General features: G+C 44.8%; 1 protein-coding gene across 2 annotated transcripts in view; it reads right to left on the bottom strand.

The window, feature by feature from the left end:
- GABRR1 (gamma-aminobutyric acid (GABA) A receptor, rho 1) overlaps positions 1-20,854 on the bottom strand; it is a 31,292-nt gene that overhangs the window by 6,884 nt on the left and 3,554 nt on the right. The window contains exons 2-5 of one of the 2 annotated variants that reach the window (XM_008946026.1): positions 7,101-7,154; positions 5,285-5,391; positions 3,575-3,642; positions 564-787 (exon numbers count right to left, since the gene is read on the bottom strand). In XM_008946026.1, coding sequence (XP_008944274.1) covers positions 564-787; positions 3,575-3,642; positions 5,285-5,391; positions 7,101-7,154 — 453 coding nt within the window. The remainder of the gene's footprint in view (positions 1-563; positions 788-3,574; positions 3,643-5,284; positions 5,392-7,100; positions 7,155-20,854) is intronic. The other variant, XM_008946027.1, reaches the window with a different exon arrangement.

Here is a 20,854-nt window from a genome sequence, read left to right as displayed (position 1 = left end):
ATGTGCTGGAGGATGGTCTATTTTCTTGCTTATCATAAAGCTAAAGTTGTGCTCAGTTTAATTTACACTTCTTCATAATTACCTGTAAGAATACAAACTGCACATTTTGCTAGGCTCAGAGACTTTGTTGTATAGTTAAGATGATAACTATGGCTACTCCGGACTTCTGTTTATTACCAGGCATTGCCCTCTTCCTTACGTTGTGCCTTGCCTCATAAGCAGTGCCCTGCAGGGATCATAGCCCACTAGCCCCCAGTGAGCTGCCCCGAGGGACTGACACATCTGGCCACAGCTTCCCGACAGCAGCAGCAGGGACTAACCAGGCACACAGGATGAAGGGACGCTGGTAGAACCAGCAACGTTGGTGTAGGAATTGACTTTCTGTGGCAGGGACTTAATGGAGTTGCAGAGGGACTCAGATGTCAGTGATTAGTCAGCACATTCATTCTGTTTTATGGGTTTTTTTGAAGTATGAAGCCATGCAGAAAGAGAGCACAGGAATCAATCACACCCTCTTCCCTGTCACTCTACTAATAGCTCGCATTGACTGGATGCAGCTTTACCTGAGGCTATAAAGTACCTTCCCATCTGGCTGGACCCGCAGCATGACGTTGTCTGTGGTGGTGTCGTGGATGAAGGAACGCTTGGAGTGGACAAAGAACATGTCAGGGACCCAGATCTTCTTCACCAGCCTGCCATCAAAGGTCATGCTTTGGTTGTTGGTGCTGGGGAAGGACAGCCTCTCATCTTTCCAGTAGTGCCTCAGATACAGTGTCATGGTGAAGTCCTGCAACAAACAGGCTTGTGTCACAGCTTATACCTTTTCCCTCTACTCACATTTGAAGAAAATTATTCTGGAAAACCTTTTACATTGACTCCTGTGTGTTAACGTGTCCTTTAAACAATAACACATTGACAGACATTTGCTCTCCACCCAGGAGTCAATGCCTCACTTTTTTGCATAAAGTTACATTTATGGTTGCTGTGGAAAAATCAAGTGTTGTCAGCTTTCATTAGGAAAGATTTATTAATACTAGTTTTAGGCTATTAAACTAGGAACTGCAGTATTTTACAATGCATCATCAGAAAATCCCCCAAGCAACAACCACATAATATCTCTCTCTTCTTTTGGTCCATTTCTCAGAGATGCTATTAGCTTTCCCATTATGTTTTGCAAATTAATTTCTAGTCCTGGGTAACAATCTGGTTTTTTCCTTCTTCTCATCTTTCCTACAGATAAAGCAGCTGTCCCACACATCCTGCAAAAGCTCTGTTAGTTTCAGAGTCAGTGGCCCATAATAGATATTTATAAATTTTTAAATTAATTGGACAAAAAGAAGCTGATTTGTGACAGCCTAATGAAGTTTTCTAATGCCCTCTATTATTTTACCACTTTCTTCCAAACAGTCAGAAAGTAGGAGAAAAAAAAAAAAAAAGGCAATACTGGTAGATAACAAGTTTGATATATTGATGTCCCTGCATATTGCTGGGGGGTTGGATTAGATGACTTTTGGAGGTCTCTTCCAACTCAAACATTCTATGGTTCTATGACAGCTCCTCAACTTTAAATTTAGTACACAGTGAATGTGTCTGTCACTGATCTCTCTCAGTTTAAAAAGCAAGCAATGGTCTGGCAAAGCACCACGGCCTTTTTCTGTAATGCTACACAAGTTAAAAAGAGTTGATTCTGACAATATAAAGTCTTCCCCATCATTATTTTGCAAACAGCCAAAACTGACCTTGAATATTTTCTTACCCAATGCCACACATTGATTTCCCCATGTTCACAGATGTTGCAGAATGACATTTCACAAAGAACAGGAGCAGCCTTCAAAAATCAGGGGAAGTTGTTAAAAATCATCACGCTTGCTTAAAAAATGAATGTTTTGTTTTTGTTTTTGTTTTTGTTTGTTTGTTTGTTTTTTAAACTTCAAAATATTCATTCTTAAGTTCTTTCCCTTTGCTTTCAAGTCTCAAAGTATTTCAGAGGCTCTCTTGGCACCTTCACAAGATCTTTTTCTCAACCCGAAGGGCTGGAGCCATCCCAGGAGAGGTGAAATCTCAGTCCCCCATGGCAGGCAGGCAGGGTGCCAGAGACAGGATGGACAACCAGAGGATGGACAACCAGAGGGCTCCTCGAGGGTGGGGAGAATGTGCACCCTGATGTGTCTCAGCGTTGCAACACTGCTGTACCCTGCACGTGGTCAACAGACCCCAGATATCCCAGACGCCTTCAAAAGCTGAAATAGCTGCAGTAAAAAGAACCTGGTGTGCGACTGGGGTGGTTGCTGAGCACCAGTTGTGCTGGAGGAAGTTGGGCACAGGCTATTGAACCTGTTAAAGACCTGTTTTAACCTGTTAATTAGGAGGAGAAAAAAGCTGAGGCTTTCTGAGAAAGCTTCAGAGCTGTTTAATGCACATGTTGAAAGAGCAAAACATTTTAAAAAGTATTCTTTATTGGGGTGTGGTTTATTTTTCTCTTCCAAAGCAAAAGTTGAGCTTCTGAGAGACTCTGGGGCTGCTCTAACAGGGAAGGTCTGACAATCTCTGGATTTTTAAATGATTAATGAAATTGGTGCAGGTCTTACCACGTAAATGCAGAGCCATCTCCAGTTCCCTTTCTGTGCTCCTGCTCTCCTGCACAGCAGTTCACACAGCACACATGCGTGTAAAATCTTCCCATGGAAAATCTCCCACAGGAATCATACCTTACTTTCAGTAGTGTTTTATGATGAAAAAGCCCCTCCAGCAAAAATTATCAAGACTGAAATCTGCACCACTTTGAGAGCATTTGAAAACTGACTGTTTTCACGTTACAAGTTCTATGTTAGGAAACAAAGGACAGAGATTCGGTGGGGAATTTAGCCTGTGCAGAGCACCAGCATTAGTCCTGTGTGCCCCTGAAATTCTACTCCAGCATCAGTGTGAAGATACAGGAAGGACCAGCAGAGCCTGGCACTGGTCCTCAGCACACAGCAGGGGTGATAAAACTGCCAATGTGCCAAAGACAAGTTCTGGAGAAACTTATTCCCCCTGAGCTCACTCTGTCTGTCCTGTCAAGAGCAGGACTTACCAGTCTGAACCACTGTTGCTCTTAGGATGGTTGCATGGCTTCTGATTAGGAGATAGCCAGCCCCCGACCACCTCAGAAACACGGCCAAAGTGAGACTGTGTCTGCAGTATATCAAAGTGCTTTAAAACTAACACATTAGTTGGTCTTCTCAGAGCTTTTAAACATGTTATCACTTAAGAAAATATAAAAACCCAAATCCTTTGGAACAGTCTTGGCAATGTTATATCATTTTGTCTTAGAGAAAAGAAAATGTCAGATTTCTCCTTTCTGCTTCAAGAGAGATGAAATGATAGCATGAGGAAAATAGAAGTAATTGTTGACAGGTTCAGATCAAACCCAAATCTGCCTCCCAGAGGCTGTGGAATGTCCATCTTGGAGATATTCACGCCCCATGGACACAAGCCCACTCAGCCTGCTCCAGCCAGCCCTGTTCTTAGCAGGAGTTTGGGCTAGGTTGTCTCCAGAACTCCTACATGGTGTTAGCCCTTCTGTGGCTCTTACCATGTCCACCTCAGAAATGCTGTCCAGACTTTCGACTTGGACATCCACCCCAACAGGAATTGCAGGGCCTGGGGAGGGGAAAAAAATTAAAAGTTGAAAAAGTATAAGAGACAAACTAATCCTCTAGCTTTTGTATCTTAGAGATAAAAATCAGTGTACAGTCTGAAAAAGAAACCACAATAAACCATTTGAGAGTTGTGGGAAAATAATGGAAGACTGTTGAGGAGAATTGTAACATGCTCAAGTGACTTGGGGCTGGGGTGTTGAAAAACACAGAGATCACAGCAATTGTTGCTCAGCTTTGTGTGCTTGGCAAGAAGAATACCTGTGTTCAGATAATGTAAGTCTGTGAAGGACTCAGAGGCACTTTATTGAACATACTTGAGATTCCTGCCCTGCTGTGGGAAAGATCTAAGCAGAGCAGAAAATGGTACCTACAAGAACCCTTGATATAAAGGAGAAAGCAGTTTTTTCACTCTGTAGCAAGGATCGAGCTCCACTGTGCCTGCCTGTGTGCCTCTGCCCAGGTGCTGTTTGCAGAGATCCCCCAGTCAGTAAGGTAACAAGAATAAATCTATCTTTGCATTTCAGCCATGGTTCTGTTGTTGTTCCTGTGTCCTGCCTATGTCGGTTCACACAAATGTAGAAGCAATCAGAATTCCTAACAAAATCCCCCCTAATAACAATCAAAATCAGCAATGAAACTGGCCTATTACTAACTTCCTCTTTTTATTGTGGCTAATAACATCCCTAAGAGCTACTCTGTGTGTTTTGCTTTCACATTATTCAGTGCTCAGCGGTGGAAAAGACAGGGTGACCAGAGGGAATGCGTTGCAGGACGTAGGCATGTGCCACTGACCCTGGGGCTCCTGAGGGGAAGGGTCCAACTGTGACCCACATAATGGGGATTTCAATCTTTTTTCTCTCCTTCAGACTTTGACCAGCCCTTTATATACCTCTGGCAATTATTGTACAGGAGATCTGTCAAGACAAATAACGCTCATATTAGCAGGCTGCTATGAAACTAAAACCTTTTTAAATTAATTGAACATGCTGGTATTTGGTATATTGAGCATTTAGCAATAAAATCTTCTTCCATCAGAGTATATAATGGTACCCTGGATTTGAATGACCATCTGTCAGCCAGAAAGGGTAGATAAATTACAACACTCTCTAATCCGATGGCCTGAAAGAAAACGTGTTCTCCTCCATCCATTTCCCTGAGAGCTTAGGTTGCTCTAGCACACAGCCACCAAACTGTGAGCAAGCATTAACACATGGCAGTCAAAATATTTTCTTTTGGGCTATAAATGAAATGCCCAGGCCATTTAAGTGTGGTACGTGATTTGGTTATGCACACACATCGCCACAGTAAGACAAAATCTTAGAATTTCCCCATCATCCAGGAGTAAAGATAAGGTGTATTCGCAGATTTTTATCAGAGTAAAGTGTCACTGAATACCAGGAATATTGTGTTGTCTGTAACCCCATTTCCATGCCTTTGACTACACTATTTGCTCATCCAAAGGAGGTTATTTCACTGCACTCCTATTCCCCCTAGCATGTCATGAATTCACAACACAAAATAAAAATCAGAGATGGAAAAGGCTCTGCTTGCCAATCTGCTTGTTCACCTGAGTGAGGACATGTTACAGCATAAACAACTGGCAGTGTAAAACAGGAACAGTGACAAATGTGCATGTTTCATACCTCCAAAACCTGGTCTCATGCTGAAGTCATGGTCATCTATTCGCAGCAGCTGCTCTGACTTCGTCAGGGGAGATTTGGTGATGTCAGGGCTTCGTTTTAGGATTGGGCTACCAGGAAGACAGAAGCACAGCTATGAGCCCTGAGCCTCAGTGCCTGTGAGAAGAACAGACTTGCTTCTCTCTGTTGCCTCTTAGACCATTTACCCCTTAGACCACAACCACACAATTGTTTGCAGTGGTTGGCAGTGTGTCATTAAATATTATTCCTGTACTCAACATACAATTTAAGCATCTTTGATAATTCTGACAATCAGAAAACATTCATTTGGTGACTTTTTGTCTCTGTAAAATTATCTCTGCTTGTAGCAGTTTGGAGACTATCATTCAAAAGTGTGGCCTGGAGGAATAGTGCGTATGGATAAATGGGGAAGTGGAAACCGGAGGGAGGCATTTCTGACATTGGGTTACAACTGTTGCAGGGCCAGGAATTAGGGAAACAATATATCAAATAAGATACTGGCTGTTGTCCAGGAACAAAATGGAGACAGGCTGGGAACCAGGCCAGGAGGCGGGCCATCTCCTAACTTGGGATAAAGTGATTAGCTCCTGCCCCAGTTTTCTAACAAAGATAAAAAGGAGCATTAAAGACCTAGGAGGTCTCTGAACATTAAAAAGCCTAGGGGGGGGGGTCATTCCAGAAGCTGTTGGAGTTGCACCAAATGCTGGGCAAAGGATGCTCTGCTCCTCCTCCACATCCAAGTTGTAACACACTGTTCAGTGCCTCAGTGTCTTGGCTAGGGTGGTGGTGGCAGCAGCTCTTTGGTTGGTCCATCATGTAGATGAGGCTTTGCTGCCATCAGAGCCAGCTGTATGCCAGCAGGTCGAGCAGCAGAAGGGCTCAAAAACGGGAGGAAAGGTTTTGCTGGTTCTTAGTTTGAGAAAAGATGGCATTCTCAAAGAGGAAGTTGTCTGAGTATACACAAGACAAGTCAGAAACAGCTTAAAGAAAAACAGGACAACATAGAAGTTTGATTGGGAATAAGCTGCTGAGATAAAGCTCCTCCTAAATGAGGCTGCTTGGCTGTGCCCTACTTCTCTCAGACCTGTGGACAGTTGCACCATGAGAAGACAATACAACAGTCTCCTGAGAGAGATCAGTACGTCATCAGTGACTCATTTCTCAAACACAGAGTTTTATGTGGACTGCGCAGTGTCTTAGAAAGATGCTCAGTCTCAGTTTAATAATTTCTAGGAGTGGTGAGTCATCTACCTCCATCAGTGAGTTCTTCTAGTCATGAATTATCCCCCAGGCATTTTAAAAGGTGGCTCCTGCTTCTGCTCTAGATTAAATTCAGCCACTAAAGACCTGTGGCATTGTGAGCATGCACCAGGGAAGATCTATACCTGGCTGAGATGGTGGAGTGATATTAGCAGGTCACTGGCAAAACCTTCGACACTTGTGAGCAGGCTCGACCGTGCTCAGGAAGGCACTTTGTCCCCAGCAGTGGGAAGGACAAGTGGTGTGACGGAGAGCCCATGGAAGGGGGGCTCAGCTCTGCAGAAGGGATGCTCGGAGGGAAGGTGCCCACTGCAGCAGCACGGGTGTTACAAATCATGTGGCGGCGCAACACAAGGCCCGAAGGGGCTGCGGCAAACGGCCATGGTGTCACACCTCACCCCCATGAGGGTGTCGGGCAACGTGGCCTCCTCTGGGGCCTGCCGGACCTTGCTAACGGCACCACTCCCACCTAAATGCAACCCGCATGCTCCAGCAGCGTCCCCTTGCCCTGCCTCAGCCGCCGCGGGGTGCCACCTACCTGCCTTGCTTGTGCACCTCGCCGTGGGCCTCCCGCCTCTGCCGCTGCGGCCGGCTGCACGAAACGACACCAAAAGGGAGAGCTGAGACGGGCGGTGGCGGCCGGGAGGGTGAGGGGCAGGGAGGGAAGCGCGGCAGGAAGCGCGGGATCCCCAGGCACTGCCTTCCGCCGCACCTCTGAGGGGGCTCTTACCTTTTCCATTAACCTTTTCACTGGTTTTGCAAGGTTTTGGCTGCCTGGACAAGGACCCGGGCAGTCGGATTGCCTCCCTCCTCCTGTAGCCATGGCTGAAGCAGGCACGGGCTCTGGAGAGAGGTCGTCCTGCATGGACCACGATGGGCTGCCGAGAGCCTCTGCCAGCCAGGAGCACAGCCATTACCTTTGCTCACCACAGGCAGCTGAGCCTTTCCATGAGATTAAAATCTTTTCAAAGTATTCCAGTGGGAAAAAGTAAAAATCTGTAGAAATATTTGTTTCTGGTTCCATACTGTCTCCCAGCTGTCTGTCAAGAATTCTCCTTTCAGGTGTTTGGACAATATTTTATTTGATCACCAAATGAAACAATACTGCTTTTAGCAATGTAAGTGCTAGCTTGAGCAAAAGTCACATTTTGAATATTTAACAGTTCTAACTCAGGGATCTGAACAGGCTGGATCAATGGGTCAAGGCCAATTATATGAGGTTCAACAAAGCCAAGGGCCAAGTTGTGCATCTGGGTTACAACAACCCCATGCAACATACAGGCTTGAGGACAAGTGGTGGGAAAGCTGCTCAGTAGAAAGGGACCAGTGAGTGCTGATCAACAGCTGCTTGAACATGAGCCAATGTGCCCAGGTGGTCAAGAAGGCCAACAGCATCTTGGCTTGTATGAGAATTAGTGTGGCCAGCAGGACAAAGGCAGCGATCGTCCCCCTGTACTCAGCACTGGTGAGGCCATACCTCAGGTACTATGTTTGGTTTTGGGACCCTCACTACAAGCAGGACATTGAGGTGCTGGAATGTGTCCAAGGAAGGGCAATGAATCTGGTGAAGGGTCTAGAGCACAAGTCTTATGATGAGCAGCTGAGGGAACTGGGGTTGTTTAGCCTGGAGAAAAGGAGGCTGAGGGGAGACTTTCTCACTCTCTACAACTACCTGAAAGGTGGCTGTAGTGAGGTGGGGGTCAATCTCTTCTCCCAGATAACAAATGATTGGACAAGAGGAAATGGCCTCAAGCTGCACTTGAGGAAGTTTAGATTGGACATTAAGGAGAACTTCTTAATTGAAAGGGTTGTTAAGCAGTGGAACAGGCTGCCCAGGGAAGTGGTGGACTCACCCTGGAGGTATTTAAAAGGCAAGTAGATGTGGTTCTTAGGGACATGGTTTAGTGTTGGGCTGGCAGTGTTAGGTTAATGGTTGGACTTGATGATCTTAAAGGTCTTTTCAACCAAAACAATGCTATGATTCATCTTTAACTAAAAGTTAAAAAAATTAGCTTCTCTCTGTAATAAATGCTAGCTATAGTCAACTCTATTAATGTGACTTTTTGCCCATTAACACACATTTCAAACCCCTCTGTAGACATTTGAAGCAGCAAAACTCCTTCAGCAGTAATGAGCATCGTCACCCAGGTAGCATCATCCCTTTGGTGAGTGGTGGCTGAACCCAAGGTCTCCAGGAGGGTTTTTCCCTGGACTGGGAACTCTGAGAGCAGGTTATGTTACAGGAAAATTATCTTTCTGCTGCCACAGAGACATACATGCAACCTTCACATGGCCCAGACCAGGGGTAAACACATGGGGCTGTATCACTGACTCAACCTGAAATAAAACATTGGCCTAGTGGGACCTGTTTTTTTTTTCCCATAATCTGCTCTATGCTTCCCAAGGGAGGGCTGGGAATAAGCCCACAGACAGACCGTAGTTTGGGGAAGCTTTGAGCCATGCAGCACCACTGCAATAGCGGGGAGCAGCTTCTTTGGCACTGCTTGGACTTGGGCATAATGTAGCAAAATGCACTTGCAAGTGGAAATGCATTTTATGCCTTGCTGATATGCCCTTGGACAGTGGTTGATGTGTCTCACTGCTGTCTGCTTCTCATCTGCTGGCTGTCAGGAAGTAATTTCACGTGTTTTGGGGATAAGCAGATTCTGGCAACAAGCTGACCTACTTACATGACTTTAAAGTGCCCTAGTAAACTCTTGGCTGTTCAGGAATAATGCTGGTATTCAAACAGGGATGAAGCAGGCCATGTTCTTGCAATTTCTAATTTTCATTTTTCTTTGTAGAGCTTATGTAATGATTTATGTTATCCATGGCCCTATCCTGCCTATAGAAAGAGCACTCAAGGCATGACCATCAAGGATTCATGGCTAAATCCTCCCTGTCCTCTGCACCCAGCAACCCTGGGTGGTTCCTCTTATTTCTTCCAGGAGATTGTCCACTGCCTCTAAATTAACTTTGTTTCCTTATCACAAACCAGCATAAAATGTCCCCCAGTCCAGCCACCCCAGGGCACTCTCTTAATTTGTTCACTTCTTTTCACCAGTCCCATTCCCCTTGTAACAGTTCTGAGGTTACTTAGCCTCCCCCACTTTCCTGCCTCCTCCTGTGGCAGGAAACCACCTTTACCTGTTGCAAATCAGTTACTGTGATTTGAAGCCCCATTCCTTTCTACTCAATAAATAGCTTTTCTGGTCTGGTTCCTGGGAAGTGCTCTGCTGGCCAAGTGATCAATGGCAGCTCCATCACGGGACCCCATTAGCCTGCCTGTTTGGGCTGTGAATCAATGGCAAGCCACCACAGCTCCCCCTTGCACATCTGCTGTCCTGGGCATTTGTGCTATCTGAGGGGATCCAATCCAGACCATTCTCTGGAAACAGATTGTTCAATGCAGCTGTTTGCCACCACAGCCACGCAGTGTGACAGCATTGCTCCTGCCTTCACTGCGGTGACAGGCTGTCTTTAAAACTGACCAATAACCCCAGAGGTAAAATATAATGAATAATCTTCCCCACCCAGCCAGCCAATGTCAATATTTATTTCCTAACCACCATGGTGCTGAAGGGTGTTTGAAAGGCTCAGGAAGCTCACTGAGGTGCTTTATGAAAAAGAAACAACTGGAGCAGGGTGGCATTTATTCACAGTGTTTCTTGTGATTGTTGCTAGACTTGCTCTCAGGCCCCTGATGGCAGCTGGGGTTATGCAACCTGTCCAAAGTCATCATTATTCGCCCACATAACCCCACTGCTTCAAGGGATCATGAGATGCTTGTATCCCAAAGGCTGAGGTTTGCTGGAACTGGGAATGAATAAGGTGACTGAAGCTTAGGATAGCTAGGGAAAAAAAAAAAAAAAAATCAGCAAACCCATTTTTTTGTCACTATTGCTACATACACAAGTCAAAAAGCAGTTACTACTCTATGTTTCAAAAAGCCTAAGGTTTACTATGGCACTTATAGTCTCTTAAACACAGAAAAAAAAAGACTGCAGGGTTAGGGTTAACCATGTCTGGTTTTCAGAAGGCACAGTCCAACCATGACATCTGAAAAGTCCCAGCAGGCATGTCCACATGCCCAGCTTCCAAGGACGTGTGCCGGAGGAGTGTCAGATCCACACTTGCAGCGTGCACCAGAAAACCCACGGCATTCTCCAGTTTTGAAATAAGAGCTTTTGGGAGCAACTACAACCAACGTGAGAGAAGTCACTTTCCATCTTGGTGTTTTAGCTTTTAATTACTTATGCAGCACACATTTCCCACCTATGGACCATAGTGTCTTCTCTCTACGTGAGGCAATATACCTGTAGTAAACAGTGACTTATTTTGCACACTTGTTAGGGTAATATCATTAGGATCCAAGAAAACTTTTTCCTGGAGGAGTAAAATTAAGATACCCTTTCAGTTCTTTAGGAAAAAGCAAGATCTGATGTATTTTCCTCAAGAGAAAAGTGCAAGTAAGTTGCTGAAATAATTCAGTCAAGTTTGCATAGTCTTTCCTAGGTGCAAGGGATGGTGCTTGAGGAAGAGTGCTGGTGGGTTTGGCAGACTGGGCTAACACTAACACTGTTATTGGATTTCATGAAATTCTGAGACAGTCTGGCCCTTCTATCCCCTGTGGTATCCTTAGGTCTGCAAAGAGTATGGCAGATCAGAGAAATGATGTCAGAACAGATCCTGTCTCAGGTAATATTGAGATGTGGCTGTGGCAGAATCTCTGTCCCTTCAGGTATGTGGTGGGCTGACTCTAGCTGGATGCCAGGTGCCTACCGAAGCCTCTCTATCATTCCTGTCCTCAGCTGGGCAGGGGAGAGAAAAATGTACCAAAAGACTCATGGGTCAAGATAAGGATACAGAGCAATCATTCAGCAATTACTGTCACGGGCAAATCAAATTTGACCTGGGGAAATTAGTTTAATTATTATCAATCATATCAGAGTAGGGTAACGGGAAATGAAAATTAAATCTTAAAACACCTTCCTTCCATTCCTCCTTTCTTAATGGGCTTAACTTCACTCCCCATTTTCTCTACCTCCTCCTCCCAGCAACACAAGGGTTGGGAAATGGGGATTGAGAATAGATCACCAAATGTTACGTCTGCTGCTCCTTCCTCTTCAGGAAGAGGACTCCAAAGACTCTCCACCTGCTCCAGCACAGGCTCCCTCTCACAGGACATAGTCTTCCATGAACTTCTGCAGCATGATTCCTCCCCATAGGCTACAGTTCTTCATGAACTGTTCCAGCATGAATCCCTTCCACAGGGAGCAGGCCTTCATGAATAGACTGTTCCAGCATGGGTTCCCCCTGAGGTTGCAAACCTGCTCCAGAGTGGGCTTCTCTCTCCACAGGCCCTGCCAGGAATCCGTTCCAGAACATGTTTCCCCATGGGGTCACAGCCTCCTTCAAGCATCCACCTTCTCCAGCGCGGGGTCCTTCACAGACTGCAGGTGGATATCTGCTACACCATTAACTCCTATGGGCTGCAGGGGGACAGCCTGGCTTACCATGGTTTTCACCGTGGGCTGCAGGGAAATGTCTACTCCAGCCTCTGGAGCACTTAGTCCCCCATTCCTCCTTCACCAACCTTGGTGTCTGCAGTTTTTTCTTTCACACATTCTCACTCCTCTCTCCAGCTGAAGTGTGGCTGTGACTGACCCCAAACCTCATACCCTGAGCAGAGGTGCCCGCTGCCCTGGGAAGGCTGGCAGCCAGCGACTGGGACAGAGATACCCAAGGTGCTTGTTTTTTCTCTGCTTATCTCATGCCTGGGTGATGACTCTGCTCCTCCTCAGGGGCAGAGGCTGTGAACTGCCTACCCTCTGAAACCACCATGCACTTGATTTTGTCACATACAACCTCTGCAGCTCACATCGTGCTGTGGTGCAGCTGATCCATAGCCTCTCCTACCACTGCTGCAGGAAGAGGGAGGATGTGGAGCTTGCTGAGAAGTTTTCACAGGAATTTTAACTGGAAAGTAACAAAAGTGATGCAAACTCCCTCATCCCTGCCAGTCACACCATGTCAGTCAGCTCTGGGCTCCTCATCCCCAGGTGGACACTGGTGAGCAGCTTGCATGGTGCCTCACACGCTGCACAGACTTCATGCTGTGCTGGGCAGGGGAATGGCAGGAGCCACATTCTTTATGGTCTGCCTGTAACATTATGGCTGGGCAAAGCCCTGACCAAACACTGCTCGAGGCAGAAGGACCAGGAGAGAGCAGTGGAGGCAGCCCAGTTCTCTGCAGGGGACAAAGCCTTGGTGGGGAGGACAGGGGAATTGCAAAGACATGTTGGTACTACTAAAGAGTCCTGAAAAGTGTAAAGGTCTTATTAAAGACCTATGCCTAAATATTTGACTAGGCTTTGTTTCTCCCTCTGTGTTATGGCCCGTTAGTGACTTGTGCTCCTACCACATCAGCACCATGTTAAAGCCAGAAATGAGACGCTGGGTCAGGGAATGGGGGAGAGGCAGGAAGGGACTAGGGATTGTATGCACTAATATACAGGATGTTTCTGCGGAGAAAAAGTGGGGCAAGGGCAAGGAGAGCTTTGATCTCCAAGAGACCTTATGCATTGGGTGAGTCTGAGGAGAAAAGAGGCTGGATAGGCAGAGATGGGGAGGGAGGAGAAGCACTAAGGCCAAAGGGGAAGACATCTGACATATCAGAGAGGAGACATCAGGTTCAGACAGTGCATCATCACTGTGTGGAATGTATTCTGGGGCACAGACACCCCAGACACTCCTGCATGAGTAGGGGGTGTCTCTTCTGCTGCCCACTTGCCTGACTAAGAAGGATATTATCATCAGCAGGCAAAACAGTAGCTAAAGTCCTCCCTCCACTCTTAAATCATAAAGCAACGATCCAACACGCCAGACCACTGGAGGGAGGAATAAGTCAATATACTCACTCACAGCATAGGGTGTGCAGAAGGGAGCTGACTCTGGAACCATACTGTGATAGATGGAAGGACCCAGGTGATAAGCCCAACCATCTTGCCCCACCATCCTGGCAGCCCCACTTGATATGAAGTCAGGGAGCCTTTTCAATAGCTAGAACCCCATTTGCACTGTGCAAGCAGGTCACCCAACTGCACTGCATGCAGAGTCAGCTCTTATAGATGTGGCTTCCTGCCCCACCTCCAAGTTAATGTGGAAGGCAGGGGCACCTGGTGGTGATCTCCTCATCAGTTCCTACCCCAAGGCTGGCCAGAGCCTGAGTTAAAATCAGTCAGGAGGGTCCTGGTTGTGGGCATGGTCCATACGCTAACTCTTACTCAGGGCTGAGGGTTTAACCCCAGGACTTCAGTGTCCCCTTAGAGTGGTGTGGGACAGAGATGTTACCTGGCCCATGGAGATGCATGAGCCTCACTGGGCTAAAGGACATCCCAGGCTCTGTCCCAAAGGAAGGAAAGTGGTTTTGGGGCAGGAGATGCACAAAAACTTCCTGAATAATGTCCCTTTGACTTGCAAATGGGTTGGGAAGACCTTCTCTACAGGTAGGAGATGGGGGTGGTGCAGCAGATCTGAGTGAAACACAGAGAGATAGTCCAGAGCCCAGAGAAGTGCTTTGCAGTAAGAGGAAAAGTGAGGTAGCTAAATGGGGGAAAAGCCACCCAGCACCTGAGGGAGGAGAAAGCAAGCTTGCAACGTGAGGAAGCCGCTCTTCTCCAGCGACATGCACTGCAGGAGACAAGATCTGCTGTGTAATATACTAATTCCCAAGGGTAATGTAGGCTAGAAACCCACTAATGAGTAGTCAAACTGGGAGAGTTACAAGGTTGTGAGCTGTAAACAAGCCACTAAAAACTGGGGAAAATTAATCACAAAATGTATTTCATCTTGGCATTTGGTAACCCCTTGTTTGTAATTACATTGAGTCGTGTTGTTATAATTGGTCGGTTTAAAGATGGTGAAGAAAGATGATCCATTGCTAGGTGGTTATATCTATAAAAAGAAAAGAGCACTATTTTCGATGTTCACAGGAGTCTGAGAAGCAACTGTTTTACCATCTTAATTTGGAGTGATACAGAAAATTCAGTGAGAAGCCCGTTTTAATCCGGTATTACTTTTAGTGTATACTATAATCAATCAGTAGAATGTAGATCAATCTCAGAATGCAAAAAACACAGACATAGGGGACAGATATACACTTTTTAATTTTTGCACTTACTTTCTTCTTTATCTTGACAAACACTGGCAAAAATAATAAAAAAAAATAAACAAGCCTACACATATTAATTATTCAGAAAAATGTCATGCCACCTGTGATCTTGGCACTGCACCTGATGTTGAAAAAACGAAAGTGCTCCATATGGCAGAAACTGCATCCGGTGGGTATGTGTTTGTTGGGTTTTGTGTTGTACAGGTTGAAAGGAAGAGTTGGAGGGAGCAGAAGGAGTGTGACTGAGGTCTGTTCTGCCAGCTGAGCAGGAGACAGCCATGGTGCCAGGGCTCAGCTAGGTGGAAAAGAGAAATGCATGAAGGGAGGGGGAGAAACTAATGGGACAATGCATAATGTGCTGAAAGGTTTCATGTCTACCCCTTTCTCTGAAGAAAAGTTGACTTGTAAGCAGATGTCATCTCAGTGCAGATCAGGAAAGGGCATGTTAAGGAATATTTAGATAAACTGTAGGTATTGAATTCAGGATGGTAGTTCCTCAGGATCTCTGAGAGTAGCAGCTGTTACAGACTCTGAACTGTAAGCAGGTACTTCTGAGGACTCATCACAGATGGATGATGCCCCAGAGAGAGTGTGAGGGTGAACACAAAATCTGATTTTAAGCAGGGAACAAAAGAAGGACGTTGGAGTTTGACATATGGAAAGAAACAGGGACAAACTCATGATCCATGTGCCTGCCCCTCTCACAGGTAATAAAGATCTTTCAATATGAGTCTTTGCAGTAATTGACACAAACTGGTCTAATGTCCTTTGTGACAGTGTAGCTGGCCACGTCAGTGTAAGCAGGAGGATGTCTTGATTCGAGTTCTGTTATAACTCAAAACAGGACAGAGCAAAAGTAGATTTGAGTGAGTTTTTTCATATTTCATTACGAAACTAGGGAAATACTATTGAGACGAAACGGTAACTTTGAGCATGGTTGAAAGACTATGGTTAGAGTAACTGCCCTTATAGTTTGGTGTTAAGAGATGTTAAATGATATCTCACAGATTTCATCCTGGAAACTAATACTCAATATTATCAATAATAACGCAGATGGTAGAACTATGAAACTTGTTCATGACAACATGCTTGAAAGAGAAACAGACATTTTGGGCTCTAGGATCAGAATTCAAAGCAGCCTCAACACACTGGAGGAAAGGTCTGATGTGAATAAAGTGAATATCAGTAAAAGAGAATAAAAACAACTGCATGAAGTACAGAGAAATAAGTGCACAAATGCAGAAAGTGGAATAACTAGCTAAAAATCAACCTTACATTTGCCTTAGTTCTTTACTTACAGCAATGAAAGCATTTTGTCTTTATAAGGGCAACGAAAAACATCAGTTATTAAAGAATTGGTTTTCATTACAAAAAAATACAAAATTGTAACAATTCTGCTGTTGGGGCAATGTTAAGAAATATTCATATTGCCACAGGCCAGAGACAGATTTAATGTAAATGCACAGAACAGTAACAATTCACCAGGCTTTTACCTGGAAGAAAGCCAAGCTAAACCAGCATTTAAATTGTCCTTGGTGGCACAGGAGTGGGGAGTGAAGACTACCCACTTCTTTGGAAAAAGAGTTCAGACTGGACTCTGAGAACCAACAGACTGCTTCACGGGACAAATTAACTACAAAGATAGTAAAAAACATCAATACTGGCCACCAGATAAACATAGTATATATTGAAGAAGAGTGAGAGGCAGTTGGAATTTCTTGAAGGATGTTACACACTATAAATAGAAGCGACTTAAAAAAGATGATTTTGTAGATGAGTGTGACCAAGATGACACAGTGTGTCTTACATTCCAAAAGGGTGTTGACAAGTCCTTTCCAGAGACTTGTAAACAAATAAACCAATCAGAAAGAAGTTCCCTGCATGTGAATGGTTACAAAATAAGAAACAGAGGAATAATGGAGAGTTTTCACTCTGAAGAAGGGTTTTCAGTGTAGTCCCATGGAAATCTGTGATAGAATCACTGTTGTTCAATAGCTTTAGAAATTATTTTGGAGAAAAGGATAGTTACTGGCAACAATATTTACTGAGGACATGTAACCATTCAAGTTAGCCAAAATCAGAACTATGGGTGAAGAATTACAGCAGAATCTCATGATGCCAAGTGACTTCAGAAAAATTCACTGTTAGTAAATTCAGAAAAGTGTACATTGTTTTGTACTTGGTATTTTTATATTTTTCCATTGTATTTTCAGAAACAATATGTTACTGATGGTGTCCAAACCATTGACACTGCTTAGGAATGTAGCCTCTTAGTTTTGGGCTTCTCACTACAAGAAAGACATTGAGGTGCTGGAGTGTATCCAAAAAAGGGCAACAAATCTGGTGAAGGGTCCAGAGCACAAGTCTTATGAGGAGAGGCTGAGGGAACTGTGGCTGTTCAGCCTGGAGAAGAGGAGGCTGAGGGGAGACACTATTGTGCTCTACAACTACTACTGTAGTGAGGTGGTGGTCAATCTCTTCTCCCAAATAACAAGTGATAGGACAAGAGGAAACAACCTCACTAGGTCATTTCCTCTTGTCCTATCTTGCACCAGGGGAAGTTTAGATTGGATATTAGGAAAAATTTATTCACAGAAAGGGTTGTAAAACACTGGAACAGGCTGCCCAGGGAAGTGGTGGAGTTCACCATCCTTGAGGTATTTAAAAGATGTATAGATGTGGAACTTAGGGACATGGTTTGGTTGTGGACTTGGTAGTGCTGGGTTAACAATGGAATTCAATGATTTTAAAAGTCTTTTCTAACATAAACAATTCTATGATTCTATGATCTAGCATCATCGTGGTTATTTTTTGGTAAACATTAGCTTGATGCTCCACAGTGCTCAAAAAGACAAACAGAAGGTTAGGTGTTATTAGGAATGGAACAACAAACCAGAGCACCTTTCGATACTATTATTAACACCGAGATATGTCCATATCTCACATATCCAATACCCATATTTGGAAAATACAAGAGGAGAGAAGAAACTCGGAGGTGGGGATGGCTTCCAGACAGCTTGACCAGGGCTGTCTGGATAGGAAAGGAGACAACCACCAAGTGACACAGTGTGACGATACAATATCAGGAGAAGGTGAACAGGAATCTTTTGCTCAATACTTTTCTCAACACCTAGCAAGGAGAAGAAGTTTGAAAGGAAGTACACAAACACAGCATGTCATCACACTGTGAAATTCACTCTCACTGAAAGCTGTGAGTGATAAAAACACAAGTGAATATGAAAAGTGATCGAGCAGTTTTTAGAAGAAAGAGCAGCAGGAGCATTTCAGATGTGAATCCGACTCCACAATGAGAAAAGTCTAACTATCTACATGTACTCAGAATAGAGGAAACTGCCTTGCAGTATCTTTGGGTTTGTTTGGGTTTGGGCCTGGTTTTTTGTTTTGCCTTTTTTTGTTTGTTTGTTTGTTTTTGTGTATGTGTGTGTGTGTTTAGGGTTTTTTCCCCCCCCCTGTGCTTTAAAGACTGTTATGTCACCTCACACCAGCTCATAAACCACATTGTAGTAATGGTGAGCTAGAAGATAATATGAAGATGCTGACCCTGAGCAATTTACATGGTGGCAATGTTGGCTGGAGATTTTATTATCAGTGGGCCAGTGAAGTGGCACAGTACATGAGTGTATGATCATAGCTACAGAAGCACCAGTAGAGACCATTTTCTGACATGAATCACCTATAAAAAAAATAAATAAAGACAGGAAGCTATGTGAACTGTAGACCCAAAATAAGTTGTAGGGAGGATGAGCCTGGTGATAATGGTGAAAGTAGGAAGTATAATTTTCAAAGCATCATCATTTGCAACGATAAGCAGAGAGAGGACACTTTTCACTGGGTTATGAGAAGAAACCCACAAGATTTCCAAGGAAAGATGTCATACAGGATTGAAGTTACATACAAAACAACAGGGGTTAAAGGCAATAGAGAGAAATAGCAAAGCAATACTGAAAAATAAGTTAATGTATACAGATAAAGGGGACGAGCACTGCTGGACAGAAGAAAAGGATTTTTTGGAAAGTGGAAGAAGAGGTAAGACAGGCAGCAGCAACAGCTGCTGGGTTAGAGGAGGAAGTTACTAAATCTGGAGTTAAAAGCAACAGGAGAAACTTGGCACCGTGTGACGGGGAAAGGGATGTGCCTAGGGGCAAATAAATGAGGCAGGTGAGGAGGAGAACAGAGAAAGTCAAGGGCAAAAAAAGAGAAACAGCACGTTGGAGAAGAGGACAGCCTTGATGGGGGAAAGGAGTGAAGGAGATGGAGGAGATGGAGGAGAAAGGAGGAAAGAGAGAGGCAAGTTACCAATAGAGGAGATGTGGACACTCCAGCTGCACTGGACTGAAGCCCACAGCGGGCCTCTTGTCGTTCTCCTGACACCCAGCACTGCTGGTGCAAATGGTGTCGAGCCGCAGCAGCAACTGCTGATCCTACAGAGCAGTGCCTGGGAGCTGCGGGTGCTCGCTGCTCCCCTGGGTCTGGCTCCTGCTGCTGACGTGCTCCTGCAGACAATGCTTTCCATGGGCATTTTACAGGCTTATCATGCACTCCGAAGATCTGATCTAAAGACAGCTTTGCATTAGTAAGCTTTGTTCACACAAATAAATGCTTTCAGGATCTGTTCTGAAGATTAGATACAAGAGCAAAACTCTAGGACAAGAGAATGGCTTGAGGATTGCTAGGAGGTAAAGAGAGAAATTCTGTTAGGGATGAATTTATGAAGCTAGAAAAAGCATTAGGAGGGCAAGAAGACAGGAGCTGCCCTGTGTGTAAGAGGCAGCCCCAGTGAAGGTACCAGGATAGCCATGTGTGATTCACAGAGCACAGTCAGCTTGCACTGAGAGTGGCTGGGGAGAAGCTGACTACACAGAAGTCCTATCCAAATTCAAAAAAAAGCAAGGGAAGGTAACCTCAGTGTTGCAAATGTTCAGCATGATGCTGAGCCTTTGAGAAAGCACTGGGAAGGAACGATGGTCACAATGATGCTGGTTGACTCCCATCAGTTAGGAAGAGTGTTGCTAATTATAATAACATCTGAAAATGTCATAAAGAGAAAGATCTTTGGCCATGAGAGAGACCGTGTGATAACAAGCCCAGGGCTTTTTGCAGAGGATGTCATTCAGCTGCTGTGGAAGATATCTCTTTCTGACAGAAACATGGACAGGGAGCTCTAGAGAAGCGGAAAATGAGTTGCTGTTTGGAGACCAAAGTGAGGCAAAATGATTATAACATGGCCAGGGAATGGTAGGGACATGACTAAAGACATGAAGCGAGTCTTCTAGCTAAGATTAAATAAGCATGTTCCATAGCTCTTGTGCAGTGAAATCTCTTCTGCTGAGAGTTGTTTGTCTGAAAGGTGGTTATAATGCTGTCCAGGGAGATTTTAGTGTTAAAAGAGATTTTTTTTTCCCAGCAGTTAGCTGTAGCACAACAACCTGGGCTCAGCTCCAGGCCAGTTCTTTTCCTATTGCTCATCCTAGCAGATTCTGAAAGTCTAATTAGCAATACAGGCTTTGGCCCTTTTGTTGGCATAATGATGTTGTGACCTTTAGTAGCCCTTTGTATCCTTCTAGTAACCCCCGTGCAGCCTAGAGGCTTTCCAAGAGCCTGAGCATTTGGGAAAGCAGCAGAAAACCCTCTTGCCGGTGCTCCGGATCTCAGCTCCTTCCTGTAGGAGTTTTGGCACCGTGCGTGGAACAGGAGTGAAAAGCTTTGCAAGCCCTGCAGGATTTGCAGGCGGCTGACTGCAAACAGGTCTGCAAGGTGAGAAAGGTTTTATTTTTATACTGCTGCTCTTTGAAGTTAAATTCCTTTGAGGTGATTTGTCCTGGAGATTAGCAATAAAAAGTAGTTGAGTCTTTGACTGGCACAGAGACATTTTTACAGTGAATTACCGTATCATAGGGCTCTGAAGTAGGTCCCATGCAATAAAACCATCTACTTCACTGTTTTCACTGTGACTGTATGCATACTTCGACCTACACTTATTTGTCATTTTCTCGTCACACAACACACTGTCTCCCAAAGCCTCATCAGCTGCATTTAAAGAATTATTCTGGACCTTTTACAAAATTCCTGACACGCAAACCCAGTCCCCAGAGGACTGT

This window comes from Merops nubicus, unplaced genomic scaffold (assembly GCF_000691845.1).
Source record: "Merops nubicus isolate BGI_N331 unplaced genomic scaffold, ASM69184v1 scaffold16048, whole genome shotgun sequence".
Lineage (NCBI taxonomy): Eukaryota > Metazoa > Chordata > Aves > Coraciiformes > Meropidae > Merops > Merops nubicus.
Note: the sequence above shows the minus strand (reverse complement) of the source record. Positions and strands in the feature narration are given on the sequence as shown.